The 23,247-nt window shown below is 48.9% G+C and overlaps 1 protein-coding gene across 1 annotated transcript in view; it reads left to right on the top strand.

The window, feature by feature from the left end:
- The window catches only part of LOC147098015 (uncharacterized), an 80,966-nt gene that overhangs the window by 46,089 nt on the left and 11,630 nt on the right, over window positions 1–23,247 (top strand). Inside the window, exon 2 of the mRNA XM_085970804.1 lies at window positions 22,195–22,406. Coding sequence (XP_085826930.1) covers window positions 22,195–22,406 — 212 coding nt within the window. The remainder of the gene's footprint in view (window positions 1–22,194; window positions 22,407–23,247) is intronic.

Below are 23,247 nucleotides of genomic sequence, written 5' to 3'. Positions count from 1 at the left end.
TTCAGTCTTGGCTTATGCAGACATCATAAAGCACCCAATCGTTCTCCTCGTCAGAAGCAATATAGTATCTCTTCATCAGACCTGTTTCAGACACAGCTAACATGTTTATACACGCCGCACATTCAGAAATGATTGACTCTTGTCTCTATATATATATATAGATATTATATATATATATAGAGAGAGAGAGAGCAAAAGAATGTTTCTTCCGTGATGTATCAGAGGTGAATGCTATTAACCCTTGCTTTTGTGCATTTTCACCGTGTTAGGGAAAGTGTCTGATTCACGTGCAAAGAGCGGGAAGGTTCTTTACGGCTCTCTGAATAATTTTTACACTGGACTTGAAGACAAGGATCAATCTCAGTTACTTAATTTGCCAAGTTAAAAATCTGATGCATTACAATAGATTCTATTTAGGCCGAGCAAATAGATTTCCTTAGGGTTTCAAAATAATTTCTTAACCTTTACAGACCTGCCACGCCTCACGATTTCAAATAAGATTGCCCATTTATAGTCAGCAAATTGACCCGTGCCTCGTCTTTTTGGAGAAGACAATAATTTATTTTTGGAGGGCTTCACTGGATAAACAATCTGTCTTGCTTAACTTGCTCATAAAATGTCACTATGAGTAACAAGCTGACACTGGGGACTATAACCTTTCAGTACTGTCTGGTAATACAACCGACAATGACGGTCGCTTTGGCAGAAGAAAAAAATAAACAAATGAATTCTCCTGTTTACTCATAGCACAACTGATAAGGGCACAGAAATCTCAAGTTCACAGCCTCAACATAAGGAAAGAGAAAAATAGCTGAAAGGGAAGATAGTAGAAGGCCTATTCAGCGATGGTGCACACATCAATCATTTCAGGAACGTGCTTCACTGAACGTCTTGAATGACGACTACGTGGGCGTGAAATTCAGCAAACTCCCACTTTGGAGGGGGGGGCCATGGATAGCAGTGTATGAGCCACATCACACCTCTTCATTTTAGTCATTTGTATGTAGATTGGTGATCTTTTCCACCTGTTCACTCTTTCAGCGGTGCTTGCCTGTTTAAAGGGGGCACTGCTGGTATTTCCTGCTCGGGAGTTCATTCATTTACATCGGATATACGGCACAGAAACAGGCCATTCGGCCCAACCAGTCCATGCCGGCGTTTATGCTCCGCTCGCGCCTCCTGTCAGCCAGTGGCTCAGTGGGCAGCACTCTCGCCTCTGAGTCAGAAGGTTGTGGGTTCAAGTCCCACTCCGGGGATTTGAGCACATAAATCCAGGCTGACATTCCCAGTGCGGTGCTAAGGGAGTGCTGCCCTGTCGGAGGTGCCGTCTTTTGGATGAGACGTTAAACCGAGGCCCCATCTACTCTCTCGGGTGGACGTAAAAGATCCCGCGGCACTATTTTGAAGAAGAGCAGGGGGAGTTATCCCCGGTGTCCTGGCCAATATTTATCCCTTCAACCAACATAAACAAAAAGAGATTATCTGGTCATTATCACATTGCTGTTAGTGGGTGTTTGCTGTGCGCAAACTGGCTGCTGAGTTTTCCACATTACAACAGTGACTCCACTTCAAATAGTACATCATTGGCTATAAAGCGCTTTGAGACGTCCGGTGGTCGTGGAAGGCGCTATATAAATGCAAATCTTTCTTTTCTTTTCCTCCCATCTTTCCTCATCTAACTCTAAATCTATCAGTGTAACACTTGCTGCGTAATAGTGTGGTTGTCAGTAAAATATTGCCTTTAAAATTCCTTTCTGTTTTGTTTTTCACATAGCTGTATCTTCATTATCTTTAGTGCAACACATGTAGATGGTATTATAGGCCCAGGACGACGTACTTGCAGTTCGCTGAAGAACAGTATATAAGGAGTAAATAACAACCGAAAATGCTGGAAACACTCAGCAGGTCAGGCAGCATCTGTGCAGAGAGAAACAGAGTTAACGTTTCAGGTCGATGACCCTTCGTCAGAACTGGAAACATAGAAACATAGAAGATAGGAGCAGGAGTAGGCCATTTGGCCTCTCGAGCCTGCTCCGCCATTTAATGGGCCAGAAATTCCAGGCCAGAAGCGTGAGTACGGTCGGCTTACTCACGCTTCTGGCCGTTGGAAATGCCGGCGTTCAGCATGAACAGCGCATGCGGGGAACGCCGGCATTTCCAGACCTCGAGCGCGTGCGACTGCACAGGCAGCGCTTGCGCAGTGAACTTCGTGGATTTCCGTGAGGGTAAGTCCTTAGAAGTTACATGTGAAAAAAGCAAGTGTAAAGTTGTTCATTGGCTGCGGAGGAAGATATATTTTATCGTGGAGCTTTTGAAATGCAATATTTTTGTTTGGGAAAGGGAGGGAAGTTATTTTAAGAAATTTTAAGTAAGTTTTAAAGTTTAAATTTTTTTTTAAAAAAGGGTTTTCAGAACGGTAGGTAGAAGGAGCAATTGTGGCTGTGTGAATGGAATGTGAGAATGAGTTATGTATGTATGTCCACATATATTCCTTTACATATATGTATGTATGTTTTATATTCCTTTACTAATGTGTATGAATGTATGTTTTTAATTATGATTTTCCAATAAGTTACTTTCTCTGAAAGTCATAATTAAATAATACATTCATACACATAAATAAAGGAATATATACATAACACGCAAAGGAATATATACAGACATACATACTTTCAGAAGCTCCACGATAAGAAATATCTTCCTCTGCAGCCTGTGGAGCAACTGTACCCATGCTTTTTTCATGTGTACGTTGTAATGACTGGACCTCACTGAAAGCATTAATGAAAGCGGCGAATTATACTGCGCACGCGCTGCCTGTGCAGTCGCACCCGTTCTGCCTCTGAACCCCTTCGTTCAGAGGACAGGAAATGCCGGTTTTCCCCACATGCGCTGTGAATGCTGAAAACCGGCATTTCATCCGGCCAGATGCGTAAGTATCCCGACCGTACTAGCGCATTTGGAAGGGAATTACTGGGCCAACATTTTACATGTCAATAAAATAAAAAATTTAACAATTGCACGACTTGCCCCCTCGCATCTGCGACTGAGGGCCCAAGGAGGTGCATTGCGCAAGAGGTCATCATCGTACATATCCTCACACTGTTCCCTTTGGGGAACTGTATGAAGTGGTGGAAGGATTTATGGCCGTGATTAACGCTCATTCCGTGACCGTAACCATCTTTGAACCAGCCATTAGGGTGGTTAGTCCTATGGCGGGAGGGTTTTACGGGCTCCCACAACCCATCTGAGGGGGGGGGCCACCAACACCCACGGACGCAAGTATCCCGCTGGATGTCCACCCAGAATTTAAAGTTGGAGCTCCGACTCCACTTGCCGGGACTGTCTGGAGTGGGGTTCAAAACCCTACTCCTTCTGGCCCAGCGGCGGGGATGCTTACTGCTACGCAAAAGGCCCACTCCGCACAAAAGGTGACACCCATACGTTTCCTGCGCCTTTTCCCTCCCCGTCACTGGAGCCCTATGCTGCCATTTCACGTTGCTAATTGGATTGGGCCTTTGTCATAGCGGTAGGATCCCCGCCGCTGGGCCAGATCAGGGTAGGGTTTCGAACCCCGCTCCAGACAGTCCCGGCAAGTGGAGTCGGAGCTCCGGCTCTAAATTCTGGGTTGACATCCAGTGGGATATTTGCGTCCGTGGGTGTGGGTGGCCCCCCCTCCTTGTATAGCTTGTGGGAGCCCGTAAAACCCTCCCGCCATAGGACTAACCGCCCTAATGGCTGGTTCAAAGATGGTTACGGTCACGGAATGAGCGTTAATCATGGCCATAAATCCTTCCACCACTTCATACAGTTCCCCAAAGGGAACAGTGTGAAGACACGTATGACGACGACATTGCTAAATAAATAAATGGAATTTAAAAAATTCTTTTAGGGCTTTTAAAAGTCTTTAAATTGCTTTAATTCTCTTTAAAACTACTTCAGATTACTCAAAATAATGTAAACATTTTAAAAAGTTTATAAAAGTTACCAAAATCTTCAAAAAACTTCCAAAAACCTATTTAAACTGCTGCTTTGCATGTAAAAATCCTTAGCAGCTTGACAGAAACATTGGGGGCATGTCCAGTGAAACTGAGACCTCAAGGGGCGTGTCTCACTTACACTGCACGCTCCTGGCTTCGCGCTGGCTGCACTCCTGGGCGGTGTGACGTCATACGCTGCCCGGGAATGTGCTTTCTATTTCTGCAAGTTCAGGCGTCCCAGAAGCTGATTGGCACGAGCGCGGGGTAAGTGCAAATACGGGGCTTGCACGCGCTGCAAGCCCCGTTCTGGAATTTCTGGGCCAATGAGATCATGGCTGATCATCCAAACTCAGTACCCTGTCCCTGCCTTCTCCCCATATCCCTTGATCCCTTTAACCTTAAGAAATATATCTAACTCCTTCTTGAATATATTTAATGAATTGGCCTCAACTGCCTTCTGTGGTAGAGAATTCCACAGGTTCACCACTCTCTGGGTGAAGAAATTCCTCCTCATCTCTGTCCTAAATGGCTTACCCCTTATCCTTAGTTGGAGAAGTAACAGATTTTTAAACAAGTGTAGGGGCAGGGAGAGGGGGAGGGGAGGAAAGAACAAAAGGGAAGGTCTGTGATAGGCTGGAAGGCAGGAGAGATTAAAAGACAAAAGGGATGATGGTGCGAGGCAAAAGGGGGCTTTGCTTCTCTAGGGAGGCTGTGTTAGAGTTGTGTCACCTCCTATAACATATCTTCAGTTAACTCCCACAGCTAGCACAGCACTATCTGTTGCAGTCAAGGTCACTTCAGCCCTCGCTGCTTTGCCTCCAGCTCCTTCTAGGTTGCCACAAGGGTTATCAATAACATCAGCGACATGGATCAACTGAGCGGCCTGTGGGTGGCGCTGTCCAGGGAGAGTATAAATACTCGGGCACGGGCCCAGCTTGCGCAGGACATTCTTAACAGGAACTAGTGAAGGACACAACTAGACCTCCATGTTGTAAAACAGTTGATTAAAGCTTTGTTTAATGCTTAGACCAAGTGCCGAGTAGTTTTCTTACGTCAGTCAGCCTCCCTGCACTTCTGGCATACATAAAGCAGGTGACTAATGCCAGATGAAACGCTTGCATCACTTTCCCCATCGACAACCAGAAACAGCAGTGTAGGCACCTGGGGTTCACATGGCTTCCAGGCTCCCCCTAAATCCAGGATATCATTGAGCGCGCCCATGTTGCTCTGCGAGCTTCTTCACACTACCCCACTGCCTTGATAAATCGCAGGAACAAGGATGTCTTGCTGCAGTTGTACAGGGCCTTGGTGAGACCACATCTTGAGTATTGTGTGCAGTTTTGGTCGCCTTATCTGAGGAAGGATGTTCTTGCCATGGAGGGAGTGCAGCGAAGATTCACCAGGCTGATACCTGGGATGGCAGGAATGATGTATGAGGAGAGATTGGGACAATTGGGCTTGTACTCGCTGGAGTTTAGAAGAATGAGAGGGGATCTCATTGAAACTTATAACATTCTGACAGGACTGGACAGACTAGGTGCAGGAAGGATGTTCCCGATGGTCGGGGAGTCCAGAACCAGGGGTCACAGTCTAAGGATAAGGGGTAAGCCATTTAGGACAGAAATGAGGAGGAATTTCTTCACCCAGAGAGTGGCGAACCTGTGGAATTCTCTACCACAGAAGGCAGTTGAGGCCAATACATTAAATATATTCAAGAAGGAGTTGGATATATTTCTTAAGGCTAAAGGGATCAAGGGATATGGGGAGAAGGCAGGGACAGGGTAATGAGTTTGGATGATCAGCCATGATCTCATTGAATGGCGGAGCAGGCTCGAGGGGCCGAATGGCCTACTCCTGCTCCTATCTTCTATGCAAGAGTTTGCACTCCATTATTGTGAAACTGTACGTGGTCACCAGCAGGGTATCAGACAGGTCTGTACCCCATTTCCTGGCAGCTGACCTGATGCTTTCATACTGAAACAAGCCTCTTCCTCCCTCCCCCGCCCACCCCCCCCGCACTCTTTTCCCCTGCACAGCAGGTGAGAGGCTGGCTGCTTGGCTCCTGACTCCTCTCAGAAAGCCACGCTTGGCAGTCCAACTGTTCTACACTCAGGCGATAGCAAAATACTGCGGATGATGGAAATCCGAAATAACAACAGAAAACGCTGGAAAAACTCAGCAGGCCCGAGCAACATCCCTGGAGAGAGAAACGGAGTTAACGTTTCAGGTCGAAGACCCTTCGTCAGAACTGGAAAAAAAGCAGGAAAAGGGGATAGATTTTAAAGCAAGTGGGGGCTGGGAAAAGGGGGGCGGGGATGAAAGAACAAAAGGGAAGGGCAGAGATAGGATAGAAAGCAGGAGAGATAAAGAGACATTGAGAGACATTCTCAGATACATGGTCAACTACAACCCTCAGCGAGCAGATCTGTGGAGTCTACAAGCAATGATTCTGGACGGGTTTGCCCACAATGTCCTGTACGATCGTAATTTGTTGTATGCTGCATAAATTTGCGCGACAACGGGCTCAACACGTGGCGCGCCATTGGACAAGGACCTTCAGCATGATGAGGGACGGGTCACGGATGACATAGAGCACGGTGAGGAAGCGGAAGAGCTACAACAGTTGTCTGCAGCTCTTCAGCTGAACATTCCCTCCTCCCCTGCAGCAATAGTCATCTCCAACATCTGTCCCAGTCCTTCCACCCTGAACTGCATCCCCCCCACATCAACACCGATATTCACGTGAACTAACATTGCAGGGTAACCAGCTACATTAGAAGCACTCTCTGCACAACCAGGATTTCCAAAAGCAATATAGTTTTACTGGCTTACACAAATGCCTACACATTAATTATCATCCTGGTGTGAGCCCCCAGTGCCTGTCTTAAGTGCTCCTGTACCTACTCTAGTGTCACTATGCGATCATAGAATCACAGAACAACACAGAAGGAGGCCATTCAGCCCATCGAGTCTGTGCCGGCTCTTTTGAAAAGCAGTCCACTTAGTCCCACTCCCCCGCTCTTTCCCCATATCCCTGCAATTGTTTCTCCTTCATTTATCCCATTCCCTTTCGAAGGCTACTATTGAATCTGTATCCACCACCCTATCAGGCAGCGCGTTCCAAATCCTAACCACTCGCTGCGTAAAAAAGTTTTCCTCCTGTCGCCTCTGGTTCTTTTGCCAATCAGCTTAAATCTGGGCCCTCTGGTTATCGACCCTTCAGCCATTGGAAACAGTTTATCTTTATTTACTCTATCTAAACCCATCATGATTTTAAACACCTCTATCAAATCTCCTCTTAGCCTGCTCTGCTCCAAGGAGAACAACCCCAGCTTCTCCAGTCTATCCACCTAACTGTAATCCCTCATCCCTGGAACCATTCCAGTTAAATCTCTTCTGCACCCTCTCCAAAGCCTTCACGTCCTTCCTAAAGTACGGTGCCCAGAATTGGACACAATACTCCAGCTGGGGCCAAACTAGTGTTTGATAAAGGTTTAGCAGAACTTCCTTGCTTTTGTATGGGGCTAGAAATTCGTCTAGGGCAGTGGCGCAAAGCAGGCAGTATCGGATTGGCCGCCGTTATACGCAGCGCCTGGTATTCAGTTTCCACTGCAGTCAATGGAACTGAATATCGGGCGCTGCTATAACGGGCGGCTGATCCGATATCGCCCGTTTTGCGGCTCCGCCCGAGACAAATTTGTCGCCCCATGCCTCTATTTATAAAGCCCGGGATCCCATATGCTTTATTAACCGCTCTGTTAACCTGTCCTGCCACCTTCAAAGATTTGTGCACAAGCACTCCCAGATCTCTCTATTCTTCCACCCCCTGTAAAATTGTACCATTTAGCTTGTATTGTCTCTCCTCAGTCTTCACACTTTTCTACTGCCTTCCTCACTGTTTACTATACCTCCAAGATTCGTGTCATCTGTCAGGTCAAATTGTGCCCAAGTCCAAGTCATTAAAGTAAACCAAAAAACAGCAGCGGCTGCAGAATGGGAGGTGGAAGGCTGCTGCGCCTCAATAACGGGTTTCTGAGATTCTCATCGTCAGCAACCTCCAGAGTTTAAACTTGAGAGCGCCCAGCTGCAGAGTGCAGCAACTTGGCAGTGGATGGGGTGGTTTTCCGGCAGAGGGGGGTCCCGAGGGGATCCATATATACTGTCTTCCTGAGAGATGACAACATGTTCCATTCCCATTGCATGACTGTCGCTGCTGCAGCTTAACACTTCTACTGTTCATCTGTGATCCGACTGAGGCCCCTCTCCATTTGTTCTCCCTGCTTGTCCAAGGCAGAGGAGATGGTAAACCCCAGGGCCTGCATGACGCAACCAAGCACTAGGGTTTATTTCTAGAGGGATAGAATTCAAAAGTAGGGAAGTTATGCTAAACCTGTATGGAACCTTGGTTAGACCACACTTGGAGTACTGCGTACAGTTCTGGTCACCATATTATAAAAAGGATATAGAGGCGCTGGAGAGGGTGCAGAGAAGATTTACAAGGATGATACCAGAAATGTAAGGGTATACATACCAGGAAAGGATGAACATGCTGGGTCTCTTTTCTCTTGATAAAAGAAGGCTGAGGGGTGACCTAATAGAGGTCTATAAAATTATGAAAAATGTTGATAGAGTGGATACAGAGAGAATGTTTCCACTTGTGGGGAAGAGCATAACTAGAGGCCATCAATAAAAATAGTCAGCAAGAAATCCAATAGGGAATTCAGAAGAAACTTCTTTACCCAGAGGGTGGTGAGAATGTGGAACTCGCTACCACAGGGAGTGGTTAAGCGAATAGTATAGATGCATTTAAGGGGAGGCTGGACAAGCCTATGAGGGAGAAGGGAATAGAGGGTTACGCTGATAGATTTAGATGAGGAGGAAGCTCGAGTGGAGCATAAACGCCAGCATGGACTGGTTGGGCCGAATTCTGTGCCGTATGTAATCCTATGTAATATTAGCATCCCTCAAAGATGCTATCACTGGTGCCACAGACTCCTGCAGGGAGGGTCCATTGAGGTGACACATACTCCATGGTTGAATGCAGAGTGTCGAATGCCTTGCACCAGGACCCCACAAAATGTGGCGCTGGACTCCGTCCGCACTCTCTGACATGTTGCAGATGCTCCCTGGCAAGCAGTGAAATGCATTGAGCAATTGCGGGTGCACAGACAGCATCTTTCTTTTCAAGGCTGTGCCCCGAAAGCCTCCATATCTGTCCCCTTCTGCAGAGTTAGGACACGAGCAGGCCCTTTGGTGAGCTGCTTCCTGGGCCGTCCTTTTCACCTGCTCTTGCTCACTTGCGCTCGGTGAATCACCCAGTGCAGAACCTCCAACTTTACTATCTATACCACGCAAGATGGCAATTTCTGCGCTGGTGCTTGGAAGGGTGGGAGTAAATGATGGTGTATTGTTTTGGAGGATTCTCTGCCTTAGTCTGTGTGACTATAAGGTCTAAGTCATCGTGACTACAAAGTCTAAGTCATCTGATGGACCTAAAAAAAAATTGAGAGAGGGGCAAGGGTTGGCACATCGTGACAAGGTAAACAGTAGCAAGTGAGTGGGAGCGCAATGCATCACCAGGTTGTCATGCTGAGTGTGTGACTGTGTGAGTGACAGTTAAGTAGAAAGTTAGAGGCAGTTCAGAGATGATTCACTGGGTTAATTCCAGAGATGAGGGGGTTGACTTATGAAGAAAGGTTGAGCAGGTTTGGCCTATACTCATTGGAATTTAGAAGAATGAGAGGTGATCTTATTGAAACATATACGATACTAAGGAGGCTCGACAAGGTAGATGTAGAGAGGATGTTTCCCCTCGTGGGGGAATCCAGAACTTGGGGGCACAGTTTTAGAATAAAGGGTCGCCCTTTTAGAACTGAGATGAGGAGGAATTTCTTCTCTCAGAGGGTCGTAAATCTGTGGAATTCTCTGCCCCAGAGAGCCGTGGAGGCGGAGTCATTAAATACATTTAAGGCGGAGATAGACAGATTTTTGCAAGATAAAGGAGTGAAGGGTTATGGGGAGCGGGCAGGGAAGTGGCTTTGAGCCCAAGATCAGCCATGGTCTTATTGAATGGCGGAGCAGGCTCGCGGGGCCAAGTGGCCTATTCCTGCCCCTATTTCTTATGTTCTTATGAAAGAAAAATAGGACGGGAGATGCCCAGCTGTGCTTAGCCTCCAGTCGAGCAATCTCCGATGCTGTGTGTCCTCTCTCCGCCAGTGATATTGATGGCAGCCTCCTCCATTGGTATCAGTGTCTGGAGAGTGGCAGGATCTTCTCCTGTGATACTCTTGCTCCAGTTGTGTGCCAGCTTCTCCTGCAAGAAGATTGAAATGGATTAATATGTGGCCTGTTTAAGCGTTTTCAGAATGCACGGTGCAGCTTAGCAAGTGTGGCCAAGAGGGGAAAGTAGTTGTGAGGAAGGATGTTCTTGCCATGGAAGGAGTGCAGCGAAGATTCACCAGGCTGATACCTGGGATGGCAGGAATGACGTATGAGGAGAGATTGGGTTGATTGGGCTTGTACTCGCTGGAGTTTAGAAGAATGAGAGGGGATCTCATTGAAACTTATAAAATTCTAACAGGACTAGACAGACTAGATGCAGGAAGGATGTTCCCGATGGCGGGGAGTCCAGAACCAGGGGTCACAGTCTAAGGATAAGGGGTAAGCCATTTAGGACAGAAATGAGGAGGAATTTCTTCACCTAGAGAGTGGTGAACCTGTGGAATTCTCTACCACAGAAGGCAGTAGAGGCCAATTCATTAAATATATTCAAGAAGGAGTTGGATATATTTCTTAAGGCTAAAGGGATCAAGGGATATGGGGAGAAAGCAGGGACAGGGTACTGAATTTGGATGATCAGCCATGATCTCATTGAATGGCGGAGCAGGCTCGAGGGGCCGAATGGTCTACTCCTGCTCCTATCTTCTATGTTTCTATGTGAGGGCAGTGGCAGGTTTTCAGGTGAGACCAGGGCCAGTGTGGTCTCCTGGGCTAGATTTGATCCTCTAACAGGGTGAGAGGAATTTTCCAGATTTATTCCTCCTAATTGGCCTGGGTTTTTATCTGTTTTATCGCCTCTCCCAGGAGATTATCTGGCTTTTGGGTGGGGTGCGGTGGGGTGGGGTGGGGTGGGGTGGGGTGGGGTTGGGTGGGGTGGGGTGGGTTGGGGTGGGGTGGGGTGGGGTGGGGTGGGGTGCGGTTGGGTGGGGTGGGGTGGGGTGGGGTGGGGTGGGGTGGGGTTGGGTGGGGTTGGGTGGGGTGGGGTGGGGTGGGGTTGGGTGCGGTGGGGTGGGGTTGGGTGGGGTGGGGTTGGGTGGGGTGGGGTGGGGTTGGGTGGGGTGCGGTGGGGTGGGGAGTGTATGTATTGTGATGCACAAGGCTTTGCAGTTATGTGGGACAGGCTGGAGGGACCAGTGGGTCTTTTCCTGTCTGTCATTGTCATATGTTCGTATGATTGGAAGCAGAAATCAGGTGTAGTGAAGTGTTCTGTGCTGACTTGAGTATCAGAAATGGGAAAGGGAAATGGGATAGTGCTGGGGTTAAAATAGGATCCTACAGAGCTTTGCAGAGAGTATGAGTCATAGGCCTAGAAATTCAGTGGCCTGCGCCACCAGTTTGCGCCCAAAGAGGGCTTTTGCGCCACTGTGCAAACCTACCGCGCTATTTAGCGGGGCGCTAATGGCGGCGTTAGCTAGTAGCGCTGCGCCGCCACCGATGACGTCATCGGTGAGCGCAGCGCCCCGCTATCGCCCCGCTGGCCATATTTGGTCGCTGCCGCCTCCCCCGCGCCGGCCGCAAACAGCGACCGGTACACGGGGCCTACCTGTGCCGGTAGTGGGGCAAGTTAAGGTGGAGGTGCGGCCGGCTGCTTTTTTGGCGGCCGCCTGCCCGCACCTCCGTCCCCGGCCTCCTACACCGCCCCCCCGCGGCATTGCCGGCTGTTTCCAGAGAGCCCGGCACTTCTCCTTGGTGCCGGGCTCATTTGCTGGCACTCGCGAGCGGGGATCGCGCTGTTGCAGGCACCTCCCCCTTAAGAGTGAGAGGAAGGCCTGCAGTACCGCAGGCTGCCGTGCCGCAGCGGGTGGCGCTGCGACACTTTGCACGCCGATATTCAGTTTCAGCGCCCCAAGCGGGGCGCCGAAACCCTTGTTTAGCGGCCGGCTTCCACTTGGGGCGCTGAAACTGAATATCCCGCTGGCGCAAGTGGCTCCGCGCGCAGCGGTAATTCCGGCGCCCAGGCGAGCTGGGCGCCCCTAACTGAATTTCTAGGCCATAGAGTCATAGTCAGAGTTATACAGAACAGAAAGAGGCCCTTCGGCCCATCGTGTCCGCGCCGGCCATCAAGCCCTGTCTATTCTAATCCCATTTTCCAGCACTTGGTCCGTAGCCTTGTATGCTATGGCGTTTCAAGTGCTCATCTAAATGCTTCTTGAATGTTGTGAGGGTTCCTGCCTCTACCACCCTTTCAGGCAGTGAGGTCCAGATTCCAACCAGCCTCTGGGTGAAAAAGTTTTTCCTTAAATCCCCTCTAAACCTCCTGCCCCTTACCTTGAAACTATGCCCCCTGGTTATTGACCCCTCTACTAAGGGGAAAAGTTCCTTTCTATCTACCCTATCTATGCCCCTCATCATTTGTACACCTCAATCAGATCCCCCCTCAGCCTTCTCTGCTCTAAGGAAAACAACCCCAGCCTGTCCAGTCTCTCTTCATAGCTGAAACGCTCCAGCCCAGGTAACATCCTGGTGAATCTCCTCTGCACCCTCTCCAAAGCAATCACATCCTTCCTATAGTGTGGCGACCAGAACTGCACAGAGTATTCCAGCTGTGGCCTAACTAGCGTTTGGTACAGCTCCATCATAACCTCCCTGCTCTTATATTCTATGCATTGGTTAATGAAGGCAAGTATCCCATATGCCTTCTTAACCACCTTATCTACCTGTCCTGCTGCCTTCCAGGATCTATGTACATGCACATCAAGGTCCCTCTGATCCTCTGTCCTTCCTAGGGTCCTACAATTCATTGTGTATTCCCTGAGAGCTATGATCATTAACAATTTTCCTGCAGATCTTGGAGACACTGTTGGTGGCATTTACATGCTCTGTCACCACTCTCCATGTCTGTTGGCTGATTTATCTTGGCACCTGTCACCCATCATAGAGGAAGAGAACCTTCTCCTTGCTACTCGCTTGGTCAATGAGCACCTGCACTCTTACACACAAGAAACTGGAGGCCCTGTGCGAAGTCATCCTGCCTGTCGCTGCACATTATCGCGGTCCACTACCCACCACTCTAAAATACAGAGTTTAGAAGAATGAGAGGTGATTTCATTGAAACATACAAAATTCTTACAGGGCTTGACAGGGTAGATGCAGGGAGGATGTTTCCCCTGGCTGGGGAGTCTAGAACCAGGGGTCACAGTCTCAGAATAAGGGGTCGGCCATTTAGGACTGAGATGAGGAGAAATTTCTTCACTCAGAGGGCGGTGAATCTTTGGAATTCTCTACCCAGAGGGCTGTGGAGGCTCAGTCGTTGAGTATATTCAAGACAGAGATTGATAGATTTTTGGATATTAAGGGAATCAAGGGATATGGGGATAGGGCAGGAAAGTGGAGATGAGGTAGAAGATCAGCCATGATCTTATTGAATGGTGGAACAGGCTCGAAGGGCCAAATGGCCAACTCCTGCTCCAATTCCTTAGGTTCTTATGTTCTTACACTTCCCCTTTAAGGTGCTGCAGGCTGCCTTTAAGTACCAGGCGGTCTCATCAGATATTCCTGCCCTCCAAATTGGCAAGCTGCCTATAAGGAGCGCATGTGGTACCGGCAGCTTGTTGATTTAATACAAATGAGGCACAACCACGAAAATAGCATGGCCCACACGCTGATTCCTTCAGTCGGGCGTGGGACACGACTCGAACCGGTAATACTTGATCCACAAGTCCTTCCCCAGACTCTCCCATCTGCACTCATAGAAACATAGAAACATAGAAGATAGGAGCAGGAGTAGGCCATTCGGCCCCTCGAGCCTGCTCTGCAATTCAATGCGATCATGGCTGATCATCCAAATTCAGTACCCGGTCCCTGCTTTCTCCCCATACCCCTTGATCCCTTTAGCCTTAAGAAATATATCTAACTCCTTCTTGAATATATTTAATATATTGGCCTCTACTGCCTTCTGTGGTAGAGAATTCCACAGGTTCACCACTCTCTGGGTGAAGAAATTCCTCCTCATCTCTGTCCTAAATGGCTTACCCCTTATCCTTAGACTGTGACCCCTGGTTCTGGACTCCCCCGCCATCGGGAACATCCTTCCTGCATCTAGTCTGTCTAGTCCTGTTAGAATTTTATAAGTTTCAATGATCATGCTGGTCTTGAAGATGGAGTAAGCACCCCGGATAAAATCCAAGATTCAGCCATGCGCTACTACAGCTTCCAGCTTCTTCATGAAGGGCACAAGGGACGGTAGGTTGAAAGCCTTACCAAAGTAGGGTTTTGACTGGTGAAAACATACAGGTCAAATTCCACAGGATGGCAATGAGACAGTCCTTTGAAATGTAACTCCTGTAGATTGGCAGAGAATAACCTACGGTTGACTGCGGAGAAACCCCAGATATTTATATCGTCTTTTACATTGCTGGACACAGAATTTGCCGCATGAACCTGCAAAATTATAACAAAAGATTACTTATCTTATATAAAAAAGCAAAATACTGCAGATGCTGGAAATCTGAAATAAAAACAGAAAATGCTGGAAATACTCAGCAGGTCAGGCAGCATCTGTGGAGAGAGAAACAGAGTTAACATTTCAGGTCATCAAAACTGGAAAGAGTTGGAGATGGAACAGGTTTTTAAGCGAGTGTAGGGGCAGGGAAAGGGGGGGAGGGGAGGAAAGAACAAAAGGGAAGGTCTGTGATAGGATGGAAGGCAGGAGAGATTAAGAGACATTGAGAGAGATTAAGAGATGGTGCAAGGAAAAAGGAGATGGTAATGGGACAAGTTAAGAAATAGAAGATGGCTCTAGATGAAGTGGAAATGGCGATGGCAGAATGGAAGACAACTGCCATGTGGGAGAGAGAAAAAAAAATGGGAAAAAAAAGAATAGGGGGCGAGGTTATGGTCTGAAATTGTTGAACTCGATGTTGAGTCCAGAGGGCTGTAAAGTGCCTAATCGAAAGAACTTATCTTATATAATTTGTGCTGAGAGGCACCAACAGCAAAATGTGTCAAAAAACTGGATAAAAACCCAAAGGGGTAATTTTCCGATTGTACTTCTAGCTGGGGAGCCTTGCCCACCGACAGCACACTGCAGAAGTTCAGGTGGAAGCTACGCATGACTTTCCACCTACTGACGTAAACACTCAGCTGCTGTGTTCACCCTCATTTCTCACGTGTGTGGGAGGCGGGCGAGGCTTTCCCACCTGAGGCACTCGGTTGGAAAATGACCCCCTGTATGTAAAAATGGAATGGCGTGTTCGAAAAAGTTACTGTTGTAATTGAATCTCAGCGTTCAAACTGTCCACTACTTTAAAATGAAAAGGATCTTTCAGTGGACTGGTTTTAAAATCCAATACTAGGAGTGAGAGTGCAACAGTTTGACAAACCAAAGCTGTCTGAATTGAACCATTTTGTCAGGCTTAGGTAATGTAGAAAAAAAATAGTACAAATAGCTCAAAATATCCATCCTTCTTCTCCCTCGATACCATCTCCCCAAGTTTTCCCACCATAATAGCAGGTGGGAATTGGCAAACAGGCTAGGGTGTGTACATAGTGGGGATGGAGGGGGGTGCGGTGTTGTTGTCTGAAGTCAACTGGCATCAGCATAGATACATAGATACATAGAAGATAGGAGCAGGAGTAGGCCATTCGGCCCTTCGTGCCTGCTCCGCCATTCGATGAGATCATGGCTGATCCTTTAATTCAGTATCCCGTCCCCGCCTTCTCTCCGTAACCCTTAACCCCTTTTGCCCGTAGAAATATATCTAATTCCCTCTTAAATATATTTAATGAGCTGGCGTACACTGCCCTCTGTGGCAATGAGTTCCACAGGTTCACCACTCTCTGAGTGAAGAAATTCCCCCTCATCTCTGTCCTAAATGGTTTAGCCCTTATCCTTAAATTATGTCCTCTAGTTCTGTTCTCACCCGCCAAGGGAAACATTCCTTCTGCATCCAGTCTGTCTAGACCTGTCAGAATTTTATACACTTCTATGAGGTCCCCTCTCAATCTTCTAAACTCCAGTGTGTACATCCCTAAACTACATAGTCTCTCCTCATAGGTCATTCCCGCCATTCCTGGTATCAGCCTGGTGAATCGCCGCTGCACCCCCTCCATGGCAAGAACATCCTTCCTCAGATGAGGCGACCAAAACTGTACACAGTACTCGAGGTGTGGTCTCACCAGTGCCCTGTACAGCTGCAGCAAGGTATCCCTGTTCCTGTATTCTAACCCTTTTGCTATGAAGGCCAGCATACCGTTTGCCTTCTTGACCGCCTGTTGCACCTGCATGCTCGCCTTCAGTGACTGGTGTACAAGAACACCCAGGTCTCTCTGTACTTCCCCCTCTCCCAATCTATTGCCATTTAAATAATAATTTGCCCTCCCGTTCCTGCACCCAAGGTGGATAACTTCGCACTTGTCCACATTATAGTGCATCTGCCATTTATCCGCCCAATCGCCCAGTCTGTCCAAATCGCTCTGGAGCTTCCTGGTCTCTTCCTCTGAGCCCACCCCCCCTCCTAGTTTAGTGTCGTCTGCAAATTTGGAAATGCTGCATCCGACTCCCTGATCCAGGTCATTAATGTAAATTGTGAACAGCTGGGGGCCCAGGACAGATCCCTGTGGTACCCCACTTGTTACTGCCTGCCATTCAGAAAATGAGCCGTTTATTCCAACTCTCTGTTTTCTATCTGACAGCCAGTTCCCTATCCACGCCAAAACTTTCCCCTTTATCCCATGAGCCTCAATTTTCCATGCTAATCTTTTATGTGGGACCTTATCGAAGGCCTTTTGGAAGTCCAGGTACACCACATCTACTGGCTCTCCCCCATCTATTCTACCAGTTACTCCCTCAAAAAATTCCAATAGATTAGTCAAGCACGATTTACCCTTTGTAAATCCATGTTGACTCTGTCCTATCCTGTCCCCATTTGCTAAGTGCTCCGCTATTTCATCCTTAATGATGGACTCCAGCATTTTGCCCACAACTGATGTAAGGCTTACAGGTCTGTAATTACCTGCTTTTTCCCTACCCCCCTTTTTGAATAGTGGGGTAACGTTAGCTACCCTCCAATCCATCGGTACTGTTCCCGAGTCTAATGAATTCTGAAAAATCATCCTTAGTGCATCCGCTATCTCTAGGGCCACCTCCTTCAGTACCCTAGGATGCATGTTATCAGGCCCTGGGGATTTGTCCACCTTCAATCCCTTTAGCTTCCTTTGTTTTGGAAGATGTGCGCTGTAGGAAATATACGCACAGGTATTTTAAAGATTATTCCATTCTCGGGGTTCTATTGGTGGACCATAGTTTTATTCCTGGTAATATTAGTAAATTGAGCGATTGAACGGAGCAACTCTATCTGATCCGTCCTAATGTAACAGTGAATATATCTCCACCTTCCCAAACACTGTCATGTAGCATGCCTTGGCACGCCCTGGTAATCTAGGGACACTTGCACATTGGAAACTGTGTGGGCCTCCTGTGGTCCAGGGACACTTGCACATTGGACACTGTGTGGGTCTCTGGTGGTCTAGGGACACTTGTACATTGGAAACTGTGTGGGTCTCTGGTGGTCCAGGGACACTTGCACATTGGACGCTGTGTGGGCCTCTGGTGGTCCAGGGACACTTGCACATTGGACACTGTGTGGGTCTCTGGTGGTCCAGGGACACTTGTACATTGGACACTGTGTGGGCCTCTGGTGGTCCAGGGACACTTGCACATTGGATGCTGTGTGGACCTCTGGTGGTCTAGAGACACTTGGACATTGGACACTGTGTGGGCCTCTGGTGGTCCAGGGACACTTGTACATTGGACACTGTGTGGATCTCTGGTGGTCCAGGGACACTTGGACATTAGACACTGTGTGGGCCTCTGGTGGTCTAGAGACACTTGTACATTGGACACTGTGTGGATCTCTGGTGGTCTAGAGACACTTGTACATTGGACGCTGTGTGGGTCTCTGGTGGTCCAGGGACACTTGTACATTGGACACTGTGTGGACCTCTGGTGGTCCAGGGACACTTGTACATTGGACGCTGTGTGGGTCTCTGGTGGTCCAGGGGCACTTGCACATTGGACACTGTGTGGACCTCTGGTGGTCCAGGGACACTTGTACATTGGACACTGTGTGGGCCTCTGGTGGTCCAGGGACACTTGCACATTGGATGCTGTGTGGACCTCTGGTGGTCTAGAGACACTTGTACATTGGACGCTGTGTGGACCTTTGGTGGTCTAGAGACACTTGCACATTGGACACTGTGTGGGCCTCTGGTGGTCCAGAGACACTCACACATTGGACACTGTGTGGACCTTTGGTGGTCCAGGGACACTTGTACATTGGACACTGTGTGGGCCTCTGGTGATAGAGACACTTGCACATTGGATGCTGTGTGGACCTTTGGTGATAGAGACACTTGCACATTGGACACTGTGTGGACCTTTGGTGGTCCAGGGACACTTGCACATTGGACACTGTGTGGGCCTTTGGTGGTCTGGAGACACTTGCACATTGGACACTGTGTGGGCCTTTGGTGATAGAGACACTTGTACATTGGACACTGTGTGGGCCTCTGGTGGTCTAGAGACACCTGTACATTGGACACTGTGTGGGCCTCTGGTGATAGAGACACTTGCACATTGGACGCTGTGTGGACCTTTGGTGGTCTAGAGACACTTGCACATTGGACACTGTGTGGGCCTCTGGTGATAGAGACACTTGCACATTGGACACTGTGTGGGCCTCTGGTGATAGAGACACTTGCACATTCGATGCTGTGTGGACCTTTGGTGGTCTAGAGACACTTGCACATTGGACGCTGTGTGGGCCTCTGGTGGTCTGGGGACACTTGCACATTGGACACTGTGTGGACCTCTGGTGATAGAGACACTTGTACATTGGACACTGTGTAGGTCTCTGGTGGTCCAGGGACACTTGTACATTGGACACTGTGTGGACCTTTGGTGGTCTGGGGACACTTGCACATTGGACACTGTGTGGACCTCTGGTGATAGAGACACTTGTACATTGGACACTGTGTAGGTCTCTGGTGGTCCAGGGACACTTGTACATTGGACACTGTGTGGGCCTCTGGTGGTCCTGGGACACTTGCACATTGGACACTGTGTAGGTCTCTGGTGGTCCAGGGACACTTGTACATTGGACACTGTGTGGACCTCTGGTGGTCCTGGGACACTTGCACATTGGACACTGTGTGGGCCTCTGGTGATAGAGACACTTGTACATTGGACACTGTGTAGGTCTCTGGTGGTCCAGGGACACTTGTACATTGGACACTGTGTAGGTCTCTGGTGGTCCAGGGACACTTGTACATTGGACACTGTGTGGGCCTCTGGTGATAGAGACACTTGCACATTGGATGCTGTGTGGGCCTCTGGTGGTCCAGGGACACTTGTACATTGGACACTGTGTGGGCCTCTGGTGATAGAGACACTTGCACATTGGATGCTGTGTGGACCTTTGGTGATAGAGACACTTGCACATTGGACGCTGTGTGGACCTTTGGTGGTCTAGAGACACTTGTACATTGGACGCTGTGTGGACCTCTGGTGATAGAGACACTTGTACATTGGACACTGTGTGGGCCTTTGGTGATAGAGACACTTGTACATTGGACACTGTGTGGGCCTTTGGTGATAGAGACACTTGTACATTGGACACTGTGTGGGCCTTTGGTGATAGAGACACTTGTACATTGGACACTGTGTGGGCCTCTGGTGGTCTAGAGACACCTGTACATTGGACACTGTGTGGGCCTCTGGTGATAGAGACACTTGCACATTGGACGCTGTGTGGACCTTTGGTGGTCTAGAGACACTTGCACATTGGACACTGTGTGGACCATTGGTGGTCCAGGGACACTTGTACATTGGACACTGTGTGGGCCTCTGGTGGTCTAGAGACACTTGCACATTGGACACTGTGTGGACCTTTGGTGGTCTAGAGACACTTGCACATTGGACACTGTGTGGGCCTCTGGTGGTCTGGGGACACTTGCACATTGGACACTGTGTGGACCTCTGGTGATAGAGACACTTGTACATTGGACACTGTGTAGGTCTCTGGTGGTCCAGGGGCACTTGTACATTGGACACTGTGTGGACCTCTGGTGGTCTAGAGACACTTGGACATTGGACACTGTGTGGGCCTCTGGTGGTCCAGGGACACTTGTACATTGGACACTGTGTGGACCTCTGGTGGTCCAGGGACACTTGTACATTGGACACTGTGTGGACCTCTGGTGGTCCAGGGACACTTGTACATTGGACACTGTGTGGGCCTCTGGTGGTCCAGGGACACTTGGACATTGGACACTGTGTGGGCCTCTGGTGGTCCAGGGACACTTGTACATTGGACACTGTGTGGACCTCTGGTGGTCCAGGGACACTTGTACATTGGACACTGTGTGGGCCTCTGGTGGTCCAGGGACACTTGTACATTGGACACTGTGTGGGCCTCTGGTGGTCCTGGGACACTTGCACATTGGACACTGTGTGGGCCTCTGGTGGTTTAGAGACACTGGTACATTGGACACTGTGTGGGCCTCTGGTGATAGAGACACTTGTACATTGGACACTGTGTAGGTCTCTGGTGGTCCAGGGACACTTGTACATTGGACACTGTGTGGACCTCTGGTGGTCCAGGGACACTTGTACATTGGACACTGTGTGGACCTTTGGTGGTCCAGGGACACTTGTACATTGGACACTGTGTGGACCTCTGGTGGTCTAGAGACACCTGTACATTGGACACTGTGTGGGCCTCTGGTGGTCCAGGGACACTTGTACATTGGACACTGTGTAGGTCTCTGGTGGTCCAGGGACACTTGTACATTGGACGCTGTGTGGACCTTTGGTGGTCTGGGGACACTCACACATTGGACACTGTGTGGACCTCTGGTGGTCCAGGGACACTTGTACATTGGACACTGTGTGGACCTTTGGTGGTCCAGGGACACTTGTACATTGGACGCTGTGTGGGTCTCTGGTGGTCTAGAGACACTTGTACATTGGACGCTGTGTGGGCCTCTGATGATAGAGACACTTGTACATTGGACACTGTGTGGACCTCTGGTGGTCCAGGGACACTTGTACATTGGACGCTGTGTGGACCTCTGGTGGTCTGGGGACACTGGTACATTGGACACTGTGTGGGTCTCTGGTGGTCCAGGGACACTTGTACATTGGACACTGTGTGGGCCTCTGGTGGTCTAGGGACACTCACACATTGGACACTGTGTGGGCCTCTGGTGGTCTAGAGACACTTGTACATTGGACACTGTGTGGGCCTCTGGTGGTCTAGAGACACTCACACATTGGACACTGTGTGGACCATTGGTGGTCCAGGGACACTTGTACATTGGACGCTGTGTGGGCCTCTGGTGGGTTAGAGACACTGGTACATTGGACACTGTGTGGGCCTCTGGTGATAGAGACACTTGTACATTGGACACTGTGTGGGCCTCTGGTGGTCTAGAGACACTCACACATTGGACACTGTGTGGACCATTGGTGGTCCAGGGACACTTGTACATTGGACACTGTGTGGGCCTCTGGTGGTCTAGAGACACTGGTACATTGGACACTGTGTGGGCCTCTGGTGGTCTAGAGACACTGGTACATTGGACACTGTGTGGGCCTCTGGTGGTCTAGAGACACTGGTACATTGGACACTGTGTGAGTCTCTGGTGGTCTAGAGACACTGGTACATTGGACACTGTGTGGGCCTCTGGTGGTCTAGAGACACTGGTACATTGGACACTGTGTGGACCTTTGGTGGTCCGGGGAGTCTGATTCACAAGCCATTTGTAATCATTCCTTTCTTTCAGCTGAGAAACTCTCCACACTCGATGTGCAACCCCTCATGTTGCTGTATAACAACATCAGAGTTCTGAACCCTGACTAAATGTACGCCCGTAATAGGTATGTGACTAATTGTACACCACTCCTTCAGTGCATTTTTTATCCTTCTCTTGTGCACAGTATCCTTTGCCGAATAAGACTGAAGTAATATCAGTGGCTATTGTTAGCAATATTCTGAGGGCCACTACGTCAGCCCGCTACGAGAGCAAGCGGTTCGAGTATCTTGCTCAATTTACACAGGAGGGTGAGCAGCCCGTGCACAATTCTCAGCCAAATGGCAGTATGCCTGACATCCTCATGGCCGATATCAGCAGTTTAGGTGCCATACCAAGGTAAACGTTTACTCAGATAAACAATGGTGTGTGATGTTATACAGATATTTGATAGGAACATAAACCCTCAGTTAACTAATACTGATGCCTCACAGCTGTGAACAATTTACATCACGTCAAAACATTTTTTTTTAGCCATTTAAAAGCTGCAAATGCACAGCTGGTCCATCAGCGCCTGAGTCCGAATTTGAAGGGTCCGAAACGAAAATGTTGATCTGTCTTTTCTTATTTCAATTTTCAATGTTTTTTTTCCCCAATTTCCAGCGTTAAGTTTTTCCTTTCTGCCGTTCAGCAAAGAATACGGCGGGGGGCGGCTAAATTGGGCCGCGCGGCGTCCGTTGTTAGGCGCCACGCGGCCACCTGACGCTTGAGATGCTTCCCAAGGAAAGTGGGCAGGGCGCCATCTTGGTAAAGGGGTTTTTGCACGCACTCGCACCCAACGACCGGCGGCAGCGTGCAGAGTCGTGGCGTGAATCAGCGTGCGACACCGGTTTGATGAGAGCATTGCCATTTTCCAACTGCACTCTCCAGCCAGCGCCCCGTCTTAACCTCGCACAGCTGAACACAGCGTTAAACGGAATGAAGTATCCCCAGCAGCGCTATTTAAAGGGATCAGGAACTACTTGACAGGTTAGTTGCTGGATTATTTTTTCTGGCTGCTGGTGCGATTGTACGGGTTTTTGGAGCTTTCCTATACTTTGCTAAACTTTGAATAGTCTGCAGGGAGTGGTTGGCTGAAGTACTTTTCTGTTGATTTAAAAGCTTGTGCTGAAACAAGTTGCTTCCAGACATGGAAGGACTTCTGGTAGGCCTTCCTGTGGGAATTGAGCGTGACTGGGAT

Source organism: Somniosus microcephalus, chromosome 30 (assembly GCF_052327205.1).
Source record: "Somniosus microcephalus isolate GS21.2 chromosome 30, FLI_Smic_1.0, whole genome shotgun sequence".
Taxonomy (NCBI): domain Eukaryota; kingdom Metazoa; phylum Chordata; class Chondrichthyes; order Squaliformes; family Somniosidae; genus Somniosus; species Somniosus microcephalus.
The sequence above is the reverse complement of the archived record's forward strand: the minus strand, read 5'-3'. Positions and strand labels throughout refer to the sequence as shown.